The sequence below is a fragment of the Elephantulus edwardii genome, unplaced genomic scaffold (assembly GCF_000299155.1).
Source record: "Elephantulus edwardii isolate Elephantulus edwardi_28Jun2011 unplaced genomic scaffold, EleEdw1.0 scaffold00273, whole genome shotgun sequence".
In the NCBI taxonomy this organism is placed as follows: Eukaryota; Metazoa; Chordata; class Mammalia; order Macroscelidea; family Macroscelididae; genus Elephantulus; species Elephantulus edwardii.
The window spans coordinates 2,745,252-2,756,640 of NW_006400023.1; the positions used below are offsets into that span (position 1 = coordinate 2,745,252).

General features: G+C 44.2%; 1 protein-coding gene across 1 annotated transcript; it reads left to right on the plus strand.

Moving 5' to 3' along the window:
• The first annotated feature begins 7,670 nt into the window (after nucleotides 1-7,670).
• CDC42SE1 (CDC42 small effector 1) lies at nucleotides 7,671-9,111 on the plus strand. Its single transcript, XM_006900118.1, has 3 exons — nucleotides 7,671-7,724; nucleotides 8,267-8,377; nucleotides 9,037-9,111. The coding sequence occupies exons 1-3, from the start codon at nucleotides 7,671-7,673 to the stop codon at nucleotides 9,109-9,111; spliced, it is 240 nt and encodes a 79-aa protein (XP_006900180.1).
• Nucleotides 9,112-11,389: the final 2,278 nt, after the last annotated feature.

Here is an 11,389-nt window from a genome sequence, read left to right on the forward strand (position 1 = left end):
AGCTCCCTAGAAAGAAACCATCTGTCAGTTTTCATACTATAGCAACCACTTTCTGTGTTGACTGCACATAATCTAAGTATCCTACAACAGATTTCAAGAATCCTCCATCTATTACCATTTCCTACTCTATTTTTAACTGTTACCATCTTAGAATAGTTTATTCATTGCCTATCAAGTTGATCTTGGCTTTTCAAGGTTTTCCAGTATCTAAGTCCACACTTCCTCTGCTATAGTTATGTTCATTCCTGTCTTATTTTCCTCCATTCTCCATCTTAAAAGAAGTCTCTTGGGGAATTGTTCCTATTACATTTACAAATATTTTCTTTCTCCCTTGTCCATGACATTAATGCTATTTTCTTTCTAAACTCTATGATGAACAAACCTTTCCATGAATGACATTCTTAAGTTTTTCCAAGCTCCATCTTTTCTATTTCCTCAGCATTCCTGTAGAAGTTTACGTATGTTTGGGGTTACAGGTCACTATTGTTGTTGTTATGTGCCATAGAGTAGCCTGTGACTCATAGCGACACTATGTATAACAGCCCTGCTCTACATAAACCCTGCTCTATCCTTAGCACAACAAAGAAGTCATTATTAGGTGTCCTGTATAGGTGATAGTGTTTTTTCCTTCAATAAACTTGAATTTCTCCAAGGATAAATATCATCAGTCTGCTTTCTCTGTACCTTCTCTCTAAGTGTTGACTGATCCAGGTTGCTGACTAATTTCCCCTACTATATAATACAATGAATACTTTACACTTAATCTATAGTCACAATTTAACAGATACTGATTATTTCTCTCTAGCTTACTAGAGACACTTCAGAGCAAAATCCAGGTGCTAAAAAAATTTTCCTGTTATAACAGGATCCATTTTCTCTGATTGCTATGCTAAAATATAGCTGATAGTAGGGAAAGCAAATAGATTAGAAATTCCGGATAACAAAAGCAAGTTTAGATGGAAAGGGAAAAGTCTCTTAATGGAATCAGAAGCTTTCCCATGTTTTAATGATTAATTGTATTACCTTTTCTGCTCAATTCATCCATCCTCAGATATTATATGACTATCATATTTTCCCATAGCCTTCACCCTGCTACTTATTAGTCAAGGGAAGGAACAAGGAACATTATTTCAAATGTTCCCAAAGGAGCAAAAGAAACTTTGCCCTGTCTCCAAAAAAAGACAAAACTCCCCCAAGCCAAGTTCCAAAAAGCTGCTTTTCAAGGCACATTTAGCTCTTAGTAGGAATAAGATTGCTAACTAGTGGTCTTAAATGGGCTTCAAAATGTGGCCACCTCATGTAAAATGTCATTACTAAGGCAAAAAAGGATAACTCTATATTTAAAACATGGTTATGTGTAAGAGTATGGGAACTTCAGGGGTTGAGTGGGTAACTAGGATTTTTTAATGTTAAAAGCGATTTTTAAGTGTGTTTTTTTTTTTCTTTCTTCTTAGGTAGGTTCAAGCTCTATAGAAATAAACCCCTGGGAACTGAATATTACTCAGCAGAGAAGCTGCTTAGGCGGAGGGTGATGCAGGGAGAGGAGCATGTTGGAAAGGTGATGTCATCATCCTACAATATTCAGCTCTGATCATCTCCACAGTCATTTGGAGAGACACGTGCTATTAACCAACCAATCTGTGCTTGAGTTTAGGTCTATAGAGAACCTAAGAAGCAATCCTGAGTAATCAGTAGTGTTACTGACTTCTGCCCACAGTCAGTTTTTTTCTTAAAATATCATCAGTATTTTCTTAGCTAGTTGGCTTCTTTAATACCTCCTCTCCAGAGTTCTCTCCAGAGTGAGCTTAGCATAATCTTGTGCCCATAATAGGCTTTTTAAAAATTTGGAATAATTAGAGGGGGGAAGAACCTATAAAAATTTAAGAATAGAAGGCACCTTAGAAATTATCTAATGGCTGTAAAACCTTTCAGCCAGTATGGTTCCTTTTCAATATATTGTACATAATTACTGCCTAAATAGGTCCTTGAGTGTGCTTGGGATGGCTTATCTTGCAATTTAAAAAAGCTAAAGAGAATCTTTACAAAATGTTAAAGCCCTAAAATCTCTAGTTATACCATTAACCTTGAGACATACACAGAGAGTTGCAAATGTATTCTATAAAGACATGGTGTTTAAAATCAAGTTTGGAACATAAGCTGAGTAAGATTATCTTGTAGAGAAGCTAAAATTCTCTTAACATTAATAATTAAATTTTTATTTAATATAATGTATTTTTAAATTCCACCTCTCCCAAATTTTACTTAAGGTCCTTTTTAGCTGCCTTCTCCTTCCTCTCCCCTTATACTCTCCATCCCACACCTCATGATGGTATGTATATTACTTTATGTCATTTACTTATATTAAAAGGGTTGGAAAGTACTTTGTACCACAATATTGTCTCACTATCCTTCATTTTAAATGATCAAGATATTTTAGGTAAAGGTGACTTTTAAATATTCTTAGATACATAATAAGTGAATACACACACACACACACACACACACACACACACTGATTAGTCTTTGTCCTGACTCTGTATGGGCCTTAACTCCACATCCAAGGCCTACCCAACAGAGCCTTGCTGTGTCATGCTGCCATGGTGCTAAGAAAGGGGAGAAGGGTAAATGGCAGCTCTCTTATTATATGTAGCTCACCTTGAGCTTGGATTTTCCTATTAGCTATATCTTTCTCCCAAATATTTCACTAAGCGACAAATAAATACTCCCTCTCCAAAATATGCCCTCATACCTAGCTCCCCTTATTATACGGATTCAATATGGAATAAGGCATTTTATGACACAGAGGACCCCAGCTTTCTTACCACAAGCGACCTCTTTCTTTGGAGTAAAGGTTTGAAATGGAGACAAGTGAGGTCAAGATTACTCTAAATGTTATACCAAATCCCTCTTTACCAAAATTTAGGGTCAAATATGCTTGAAGGCAAAGGTAGTAGCATCAATGAAATAGTGAGAGAAAATAAATTGTAAATATAAAATAGCAGAGGGTAGAATGATACAGTAGGAATAAAGATCCATCAGAAATCGAGTTAATTAATTATAATAGCTTAAAAATATAAATACTCAAATTGAAGATTTAAAAGTACAGAGACTAATTATAGAAGAATCGTGGAGATAAAAAGATAAATGCTGAGAGATGATAACTACATATACATGGTTGGAAATTAATATATATGTAAAGAGAGTAAGGCAAGGATGGAGATCTTAGTAAAGAGATGTAAAACGGTCATCAAATACCCATTGTTCAGAGCGCCCCCTTCTCCTGAATTGTTCCCAAACCTCATCCTCATTTGGGGTTCTCAACCTAGCCGGGGGAAGCTGCCCTTCTATTTTTTTGCAAACCGCACCCTCCATCTCTCCCCTTTCTTCAGTTTAGTTTACCTGTTACCAATGAATTACTAGCCTGGTCCAAAGGTGCGGGAAGTGCCTCTGAGGCTCCGGGATCTGCTCTGCGCTGAAGAAAAAAGAAGGCTGTTGGGGGTTTTGAAGGCTTTGTCTTCTCACTCACTCCTTCAATGACTGAGTGTATCTGCTCAGCCTCCCCCTGCAATGCAGCCCCTCCTAAGAAGGGCGGAAGGACTCCCCGCCCCCGCCTCCTCCCAGCCTGACTAGGCTAATTCAAAGGATCGGCTCCGCAGTACTGAGGGGAGGATTAAAGCATCTCAGTGAGATTATTGATCCGGAAAATTAAAAATTACTCCCGATCTCTCTCGGCACCCTCAAACTGTCACAGGTGCAACAAATGAGCAACAAACTGTCGTTTGTTTTAATCATGGGTTTATGGATTTACAATGTCAAATTTGTAAAGAATGAAAAGGCGAGTGTCCCCCAATTTAAAGACCTGGGAATATAAAGTGATTTTGAGAATCAGGAAAATGTTTCACCGGTCCCCCTAGTCTCTATTCCTCCCTCTACAATCTCACGAGTAGATATATAAATCTAGCCCTGTTCCATTTTGGATACAGCACTACAGTCTGGAGGGTGTGTGAATCTCAGGGCTTGGTTGGGTTTGGGGGATTTGGGGCTGCACTTTTAGTCCGCAATGCCTGGCGTGCGATTCCTAAGGGTCCGGTTTTAAAGCGCCAGGTCCTGATCCAAGGGTCCACGGCCGCCTCGGGATTGGTGTGGGGGCGGGGGCCGCGGCCACCGGGGCCCGCAGCTGGCGCCCTCCAAGTCCCGGCGGCGCAGCGCCCCATCCCGGTGGGGAGGAGCCGTGCGCTCGGCGCCGAGCCGCACGGGTTTCGTAATCGCGTCGGGCCGTTTCCGCCCTCCGCCGGCCCCACCTCTGCCGGCCCGCCCTCGGCTTCCCCACCGCGCGGAGGAGCAAAGCCGCAATCTCCTCCGGAGTCTCGGCAGCGCAGCCCCCCCCCCCCCCACCACGACGGAGCCACGGCTGGACGCCGCAGGAGGACCGGTGAGACCGTCGAGTTTGTGCCCGCGCCAGCCCGTCCTGCCTGCGGGGCTCGGCCCCGCGGAGACGCACCGGATGCGGGGGTGGGGGAGGGAGGGTGACGGAGCCGGGGAGAAGCGGGGTCGGTGGGAACCCGGGCGCCTGGCTCAGCTCCAGGCGGTGCCCTGGCCGTGGCCGGGGGAGAGAAAGGAGGGACGAGCGCGGCGGGGAAGATGGGGGGCAATGGGTCTCCTCCGATCCTGCCTAACGTTGGTGGCGCTGTGTGCCAGGTAGGGAAGTGGAGTCCGAGAACGTCCTATGAGGCGCAGCCACAGAAAAGAGCAGAAAGGCCTACAGAGATGCCCCAGACCGAATTCGAGGGTAGGGGGAGGAAAGGATTTCTGAGTAGAGATGGCGGGGGTCGAGGAGGAAGACAGACATGTGTGACATAATCTATAGTCTGTGGTCACAGGTCCCCACAAGTCCTTTCCTGGGGACGGTAGAGCGGGTGCGGGGGGGACACGTCGGGTCGAGCCCCTTTTCCCACAGCTCCTCCGCAGCGCTCCGTGCCCCGAGGGACATGTCACGGGAACCAGCTGCAATCCTGGGCCTGTAGCCAGAATTGCCCACTGCATTTTCATAATCCCCTTTCTCTTTCTCTTTCTCTCCAGCTGCTTCTGGTGAAGGCTTGTCGGGGCAGCGGGTTGGAGGCCTTGGGGCGGGAGGCAGCGGGACCGGGAAAACCGGTTTGGGACTAGAACCGGACCAGGGAGCCACTTTTGTACATCTCTCCTTCCCGGAACTCTCCTCGCATCCCTTCTCTTGCTCGTCCGCAGGCAACAGCTTCGGGCCTGGAGGCATGCGGGCCGTCTGAAAAGCCTGGCTACTTCATCTTCTTTCATAGACTAAGAAAAACTTTTCTTGAGTTGATAGCCACAACCTGGAGCCTCCTAAGTCTTAGTGTGACCTTGACGGTGTAGGGACCTTGCTCTGTATTTGACGCTTCCTATTCGGTATTCTCAGCACTAATTGGCTGTCAGGATATGGCCATATGCGGCTTTATCCAGATCCCTCCTGTTGTTTTTCCAACCCTTTCCCTTTCACTGCAGGACTGGAAGTAGTGGATTTGAGTGCTGCTTCCTCTTGAGTTCACAGAATTAATTTTCTTCAACCCACCCTTCTCTGGCTGCTTTAAAGGAAAGTGGCAGCCAGTAGTACTTCCTTTTCTGGTCTTGTTTTCCTTCTCTCCCACCTCTCAGTCCCTACATTCACCCTGCTTTGTCTTTTCCATACTCCTTCCCCACCCCCAAGTTTCAGAGACCCTAATGTCCTGGGGAATGGAATTTCCTGGTCATGTCTCAACACCATTGGTCATTTCATGCTGAGTCCCACACATACACACTTTCTCCACCCAGCCCTGGCCTGATCCCTGGAGAAGGAACAGAAACATCCTTGTTCCCTTCACTGCCTCTTTCTCACTCTCTCCTTCTCCCCCTTTCTCTCTTCTCCCCTCCCAGCATCATTGGACAATTCAACTTTGAAAATTCTAGGGGAGGGGCAGGGGTATTGCAGGATAGTCTTGGTTTTGTATATTCTGTCTAGGGGTGGGGGGAGGGGTGTCCTCTAATTCTTAATTGTTTTCTCCATTGTCCCTGGCCCAAACCTTAATACTTGATGCCTCAATCACCATCATGCCAAACCCTGTGACCAACTGACTTCACTTACTACGGCTCTCCACTTTGGACAGCTGTGTTCTGACTTCCACCCAGTCTGGTTACTCCTTCTTTCCAGTGGTCCTTCCCGTTCTTAGAAATTGTTTCTCAGTGTTTATGTGATCTCATCACAAGGCTGTTAAAACATCTCTTAGTTCTAAAATCACCCAAGGGTTGCCCAAGTGTTAGAAATGGAGAATCCTATTCATGATAAGCAGTGAAAATTTCAAGAAACCCCTGTGTTTGAAATCTTTGAAGTTGCCTATTGTAGAACTGGAAAATATAATGAAGATAGAGGAAATCCAGAGGACTGGCAGTAGTGAGAAGGGGAGGAACTTCTTAGCTCTTGGAAAGTCCTGATTGGCTGCCGAAGTTGGTGGAAATGCTGAGGAGGAAGGACAGAACAGGTCACAGCATGAAAAGAGAAAAGGAGGCTGACACCAGTGGCAGAGTAGAGGAGGACATGATAGGACATGTGAAGAGGGTGGAGGGACCTTTAGAAAAAGATTTCTCGTGGGACAAAAGATACCTGTTACCCACAATCTATACTCACATGATCTCTATGAGACACTTATGTCAATATGTTTATGCCACGTATGTGCAAACACAAGTGCACATAGAGGAGGAGAGTGAATTTAGCAAGAAACATAAACAGAAGTGTATGTACAGCCTTCTCCAAGAATCTCAAGGTCAAGTTATGAACTCCTAACTTCTGGGATGATTGGATCTCACTAAAGGAAAGTGAGGGAGGAACAAAGGCAGTAAACTCAAATTCCTCACTGTAGAAAGACCGTCTTGAGGTCATGCGTGTTCATTTAGTCTCGTAGGATACAGGTGATCAGACTTGTCATGTTCTTAAAGAAAATCTAGGTGTTTCAGGGGAAGACAAAGTTAAAGGAAGGGGCAGGGGTGGAGGCTCTTGTTTGTGAAAATTAAAAAACCACCATTTCCTCTTGAGTCACTTAAGTGTCTTTCCCCTTCTACCCTAAATTGAGAGAGAGGGGAACTAGAGTATATAGCATGTCCAATCTCTGCTTATTTCTGCCACTATCCTTACCTCACTTATCCTAAATACTAAGCACTTCCAACTCCCTTTTGCTCCTTTGTTATAGCCAGCCACTGTTCTTTAACCCCTAGATGGTTCCTTTCTCTGTGATCCTTATGTTTGTAGACTAGTGTTTGGGTACAGGACCAGGACTTCTAAGGGAGAGTTGGGAAGATGTAGGCTTAATTACGTTTCTCACTACTAGATCTCTCACTAACCTCTTTTTCTTTTCTCTTAATCCAGGGTTCAAAGTCTGAGGAAGACAGCCTTGTACCTTACTGGTTCGTCTTGCTCTCTGGCCCTGTTAGTCTCTCAGTGTCTGAGATACCACCCTTCACTGATCAGCTGAGAGGAGCAAGGAGTCCACTTTTTCTCCATCATCCAGCTGAGTGCACCCAGGGTGTTGTCATACCTTGGCTACAGTGAGGAGTGGGCAGCAAAGGCACCAGAGCAAGAGCCCTCTGGGGCCTCAGGCAGAGGAGTGAAACTGGAACCATCAGGGAACATGAGTGAATTTTGGCACAAATTGGGATGCTGTGTGGTAGAGAAACCCCAGCCGGTGAGTCTCCCCACCCCTACGCCCACAGAAATCCGTTACCGTGTGTAATGTGAAGTAGACAAACCATCTAGAATCAGGCATTGCGGCAGTACACCCCTTGCTTCCTTCTCAGGCAGCTGCTGTGGCCAGGCCAATATATTCCTAGAATAAAGGGCTTGGAGTGATGAAAGTGAATAGTTCTAGCTGTTACTCACCTTCTGTTCCCATCTGTTTTGATTTGGGTTGGGAGGGGAATTGTAAATGAAGATTAATGCCTGTTACCTTTCCCCATTTTTCTATCACCCAGAGGTAACTTTGACTTGGCCTTTATTTGTTCATTACCAGCTCTGCAGCCCACTACCCTCACCATGCTGTTCTGTGACCTCTATGTTTATGTTCTAGCTTTGCCTTTCACACTGTTCTGAATTCTCTATTATGACCACATACCTCCACTACAATCAGATCCTTAGTTTTTTCCTAAGTGGACCTCAATACTCCTTTCCTTTCCTTCATGGTGACTGGAGGGGTTTAAGACATGACTGCTATTATTTTCTTTTAAACAGAAAAAGAAGAGGAGACTGATTGATCGAAACATGATTGGGGAACCAATGAATTTTGTCCATCTGACTCATATTGGCTCTGGGGAGATGGAGGCTGGAGATGGACTTGCCATGGTAATAAGAGAATAGGAAGAGGTTGCTGTGGAGGCTTGATCTAGAACTGTTGCCCTTTTGAAAGCTCAAATGTAGGACTAGGACTAAATGCTTGATGAGTGAACACTCTCCGATTTTAGTCCTGGTCACCAGCTGAATAACTTAGCATCTAGCTGTTCAGCTCTCTGATCCTTGGTTCCCTTGTTTTTATTATTAGCAGATTATTCTTCATTGTGGTATTGGAGGACTTTCTCCCAAAGTTACATATAAACCTCCCTTTTTCTAATTGAGAAATACCATATCAAGTCACACTATATTTAGAAATATTAGGGCAAGAAAAAGACTAAGTACTTCTGTCTTAATTAATGTCCAAGATGAATTTCTGCTTTCAAAATAAGGAAAATCAGAAAGTGAAGAAGGGATCTTTTCACTATTTATGAAGTTCAAATAAGTATGTGTGAGTTCTTTGTAAAGGGATCTTAATAATAGAAGACTCTTTTTGCCTCATTCTCATGGACTTTGTGAAGGAAGGCATTGAGATTTCCCTGGGAGGAATGGTAGTAGTCTTTTCATACTGATTTTATTATAAAGGAGATGGGATCAACCTTTTCCTGGAGAGCATAGGGAGACCCCTTGCTGTGGGGCATGGAATATAAAATCTCACATGTACTTTTTCACAGACAGGTGCAGTTCAGGAGCAAATGAGATCTAAAGGAAACCGAGACAGGCCATGGAGCAATTCTAGGGGCTTGTAGCTCCAAAAGAAATGGTGAGTGATGAGACAAGCCAATTCAGTACTTCAGCTCCTAATCCTTTCATACAGGAATGGAAAGTAAAGATGAAAAAGAGATAATTGGAGTAGAGAATTTGAAAATGTAGGATCTTGAAAGGCAGAAAGAGGGAGTTGTACAGATAGGTAGAAAGAGAGGAGTAGGCTATGAAAAGAAGCTTGTGTTGTTGTTGTTAGGTGACCTTGAGATAAGTACAACTCAGTAGCAACCCTATGAAGAACAGAACCTTATCCTGTCCTGTGCTAGCCTTACCATTTCTGACATTCTTGAGCCCATTGCTACAGTCACAGTGTCAATCCATCTTTTAAGGGTCTTCACCCACCCTCCACTTTTCCGAGCGTAATGTCATTTTTCCAAGGGATAGCCTCTGCTAGCAAAATGCCCAGAGTGTGAGTTGAAACTTTATCATCTTTGCCTCTAAGGAGCATTCTGGCTGCATTTTCTCCAAGACCTACATCTTTGTTCTTCTGACAGTACATGTGATATCCAGTACTCTTCTCCATCACCACAGTTCAGAGGCATCAGTTATTGTCTGTCATTATTATTTATTGTCCGGCTCTCAGCAGCTTAACAAGTGACTGAAAAGACCATGGCCTGGATCAGGCGCACCTAGGTCTTCAAACTGATATCATTGCTCCTCAGTCATTTGGAGAAGTTCCTAACAACAGATTTTCCCAGTGCAATATGTCTCCTGACTGCTGGTACCAGAGACTAGTTGTCTCTGTGGCGCAGTTGGTTAGCACGTTACACTGAAAGGTTGGTCCTTCGAGCCCACCCAGGGACAAGATGTCTGCTGCTGATTATGTCTATACTACTGTAAAGGCAGAGAGGAACTTAACTAAGCCTGCGTTAGGTGATGCTTTCTTCATAAAGCCTAATCTGATTTTACTCCCTTTTTTCAATCCAGGTTCTACCACCTTGAAGCCCCTACTTTGTGTCCAGCCCAGCAGATATGCTGCCCCTCCAGATCCCTTAGAACCAGTGACCCTAGAGCCCCTCTTTTCCTTATCCATCTAACAGTGCCTCAGAAGACTTGGGGGCTGGAATCCCTCAACTCCCTCTGGTGACAGCCCCTCCAGGAGATGGGGTCAAGGCAGCAGGACTGACCACATGACTACTAGTTGGCCAGAGGAACTCAGCTGAAGCTCTGGACACCGTCAGATCTGAGATAGGAGTTTACTGGGAACCTGAGATGAGTTCCATTCTCCTGGATGATGGTCTGGGTGCCAGTTGTTTTTAAAACTTTTAACCTGGAACTCCTTAAATGAGGGGTAGGTGAATGAGATTACCAAGCCGAAGACAGCTTTGTTGAGAAGCTCCCTACCTCCCTGCACTTTCCCTCTTCCCACCTGGAACGAACTGAAGCATATATCAGCAGGGGCTGCGACTACTGTTTAGTCCATTCTCTTTATGTTTCGGACTTTACAAAGCTCATAGCCCCTCAATATCTTTTTGCCAATACCAAGGTCTTTCTCTACTTAGGCTTCTAATCCTACATTTCTGGAGCATTATTAGATCTTCAGCAACTATCCTGTATTTTAATTAAGAAATTAATTTGAGTTTTCTTAATTATCCCATGCTACTACTACCTCTGTCCTTAAATCTTAACTCTTAGGAGCCTTAGTTTCCCCACCCAAAAAGAGTTAAGATAAGAGGTGGGTCTTAGCTTGGTGGCATTCCTTACATCCATTTAAATTCTGGGGACCTGGCCAGCCCTCTGCCAACCTCCCTGCTGGCCCAGGTGGGGGAGGAGGAGGAGTCTGTACAGTAACCCAGAATACATCAAAACTAGAATTTCTATCTCAGGGAGGATTTCCTCATTGAGGATGAGAGATGGTAAAACAAGCATCTGTGCAATTTAGGTGTTTTTGTGGTGGGGGGCTTGTCCTCTGTCTTGTCCATGGTTACATTTCTGGTCCATCCTCATGGTGACAACCAAAAATGTCTCCAGACATTTCCAGTGTCCATTAGTGGCAGATACAACCCAATGAGAACCACAGCTCTAGAGTCAAGATATTTTTCTCTTTAATTTTCATATCCTGCCCCACCTCCCCATCTCCTTATCTAAAACTTGCCATGAATGAGCAAGGCCAATAGTGCTGTACATATCTCCACATGATTTTTTAAAATTTGGTGTTTTGCTTGAATGAGTTCATGTCTCTGTTGTGAACACATACCATACTTCTCCATTTTTGCAACCTGGAGGAGTGGGTTCCTATAGTGTAGAAACACGACAGGTTAT

Excerpts from the sequence above, each read along its gene's own strand:
- CDC42SE1 (XM_006900118.1), top strand. The coding sequence starts at position 7,671 with ATGAGTGAATTTTGGCACAAATTGGGATGCTGTGTGGTAGAGAAACCC. Across the intron at positions 7,725-8,266 it reads TGGTAGAGAAACCCCAGCCG|AAAAAGAAGAGGAGACTGAT; the intron begins GTGAGTCTCCCC and ends TCTTTTAAACAG. Across the intron at positions 8,378-9,036 it reads CTGGAGATGGACTTGCCATG|ACAGGTGCAGTTCAGGAGCA; the intron begins GTAATAAGAGAA and ends ACTTTTTCACAG.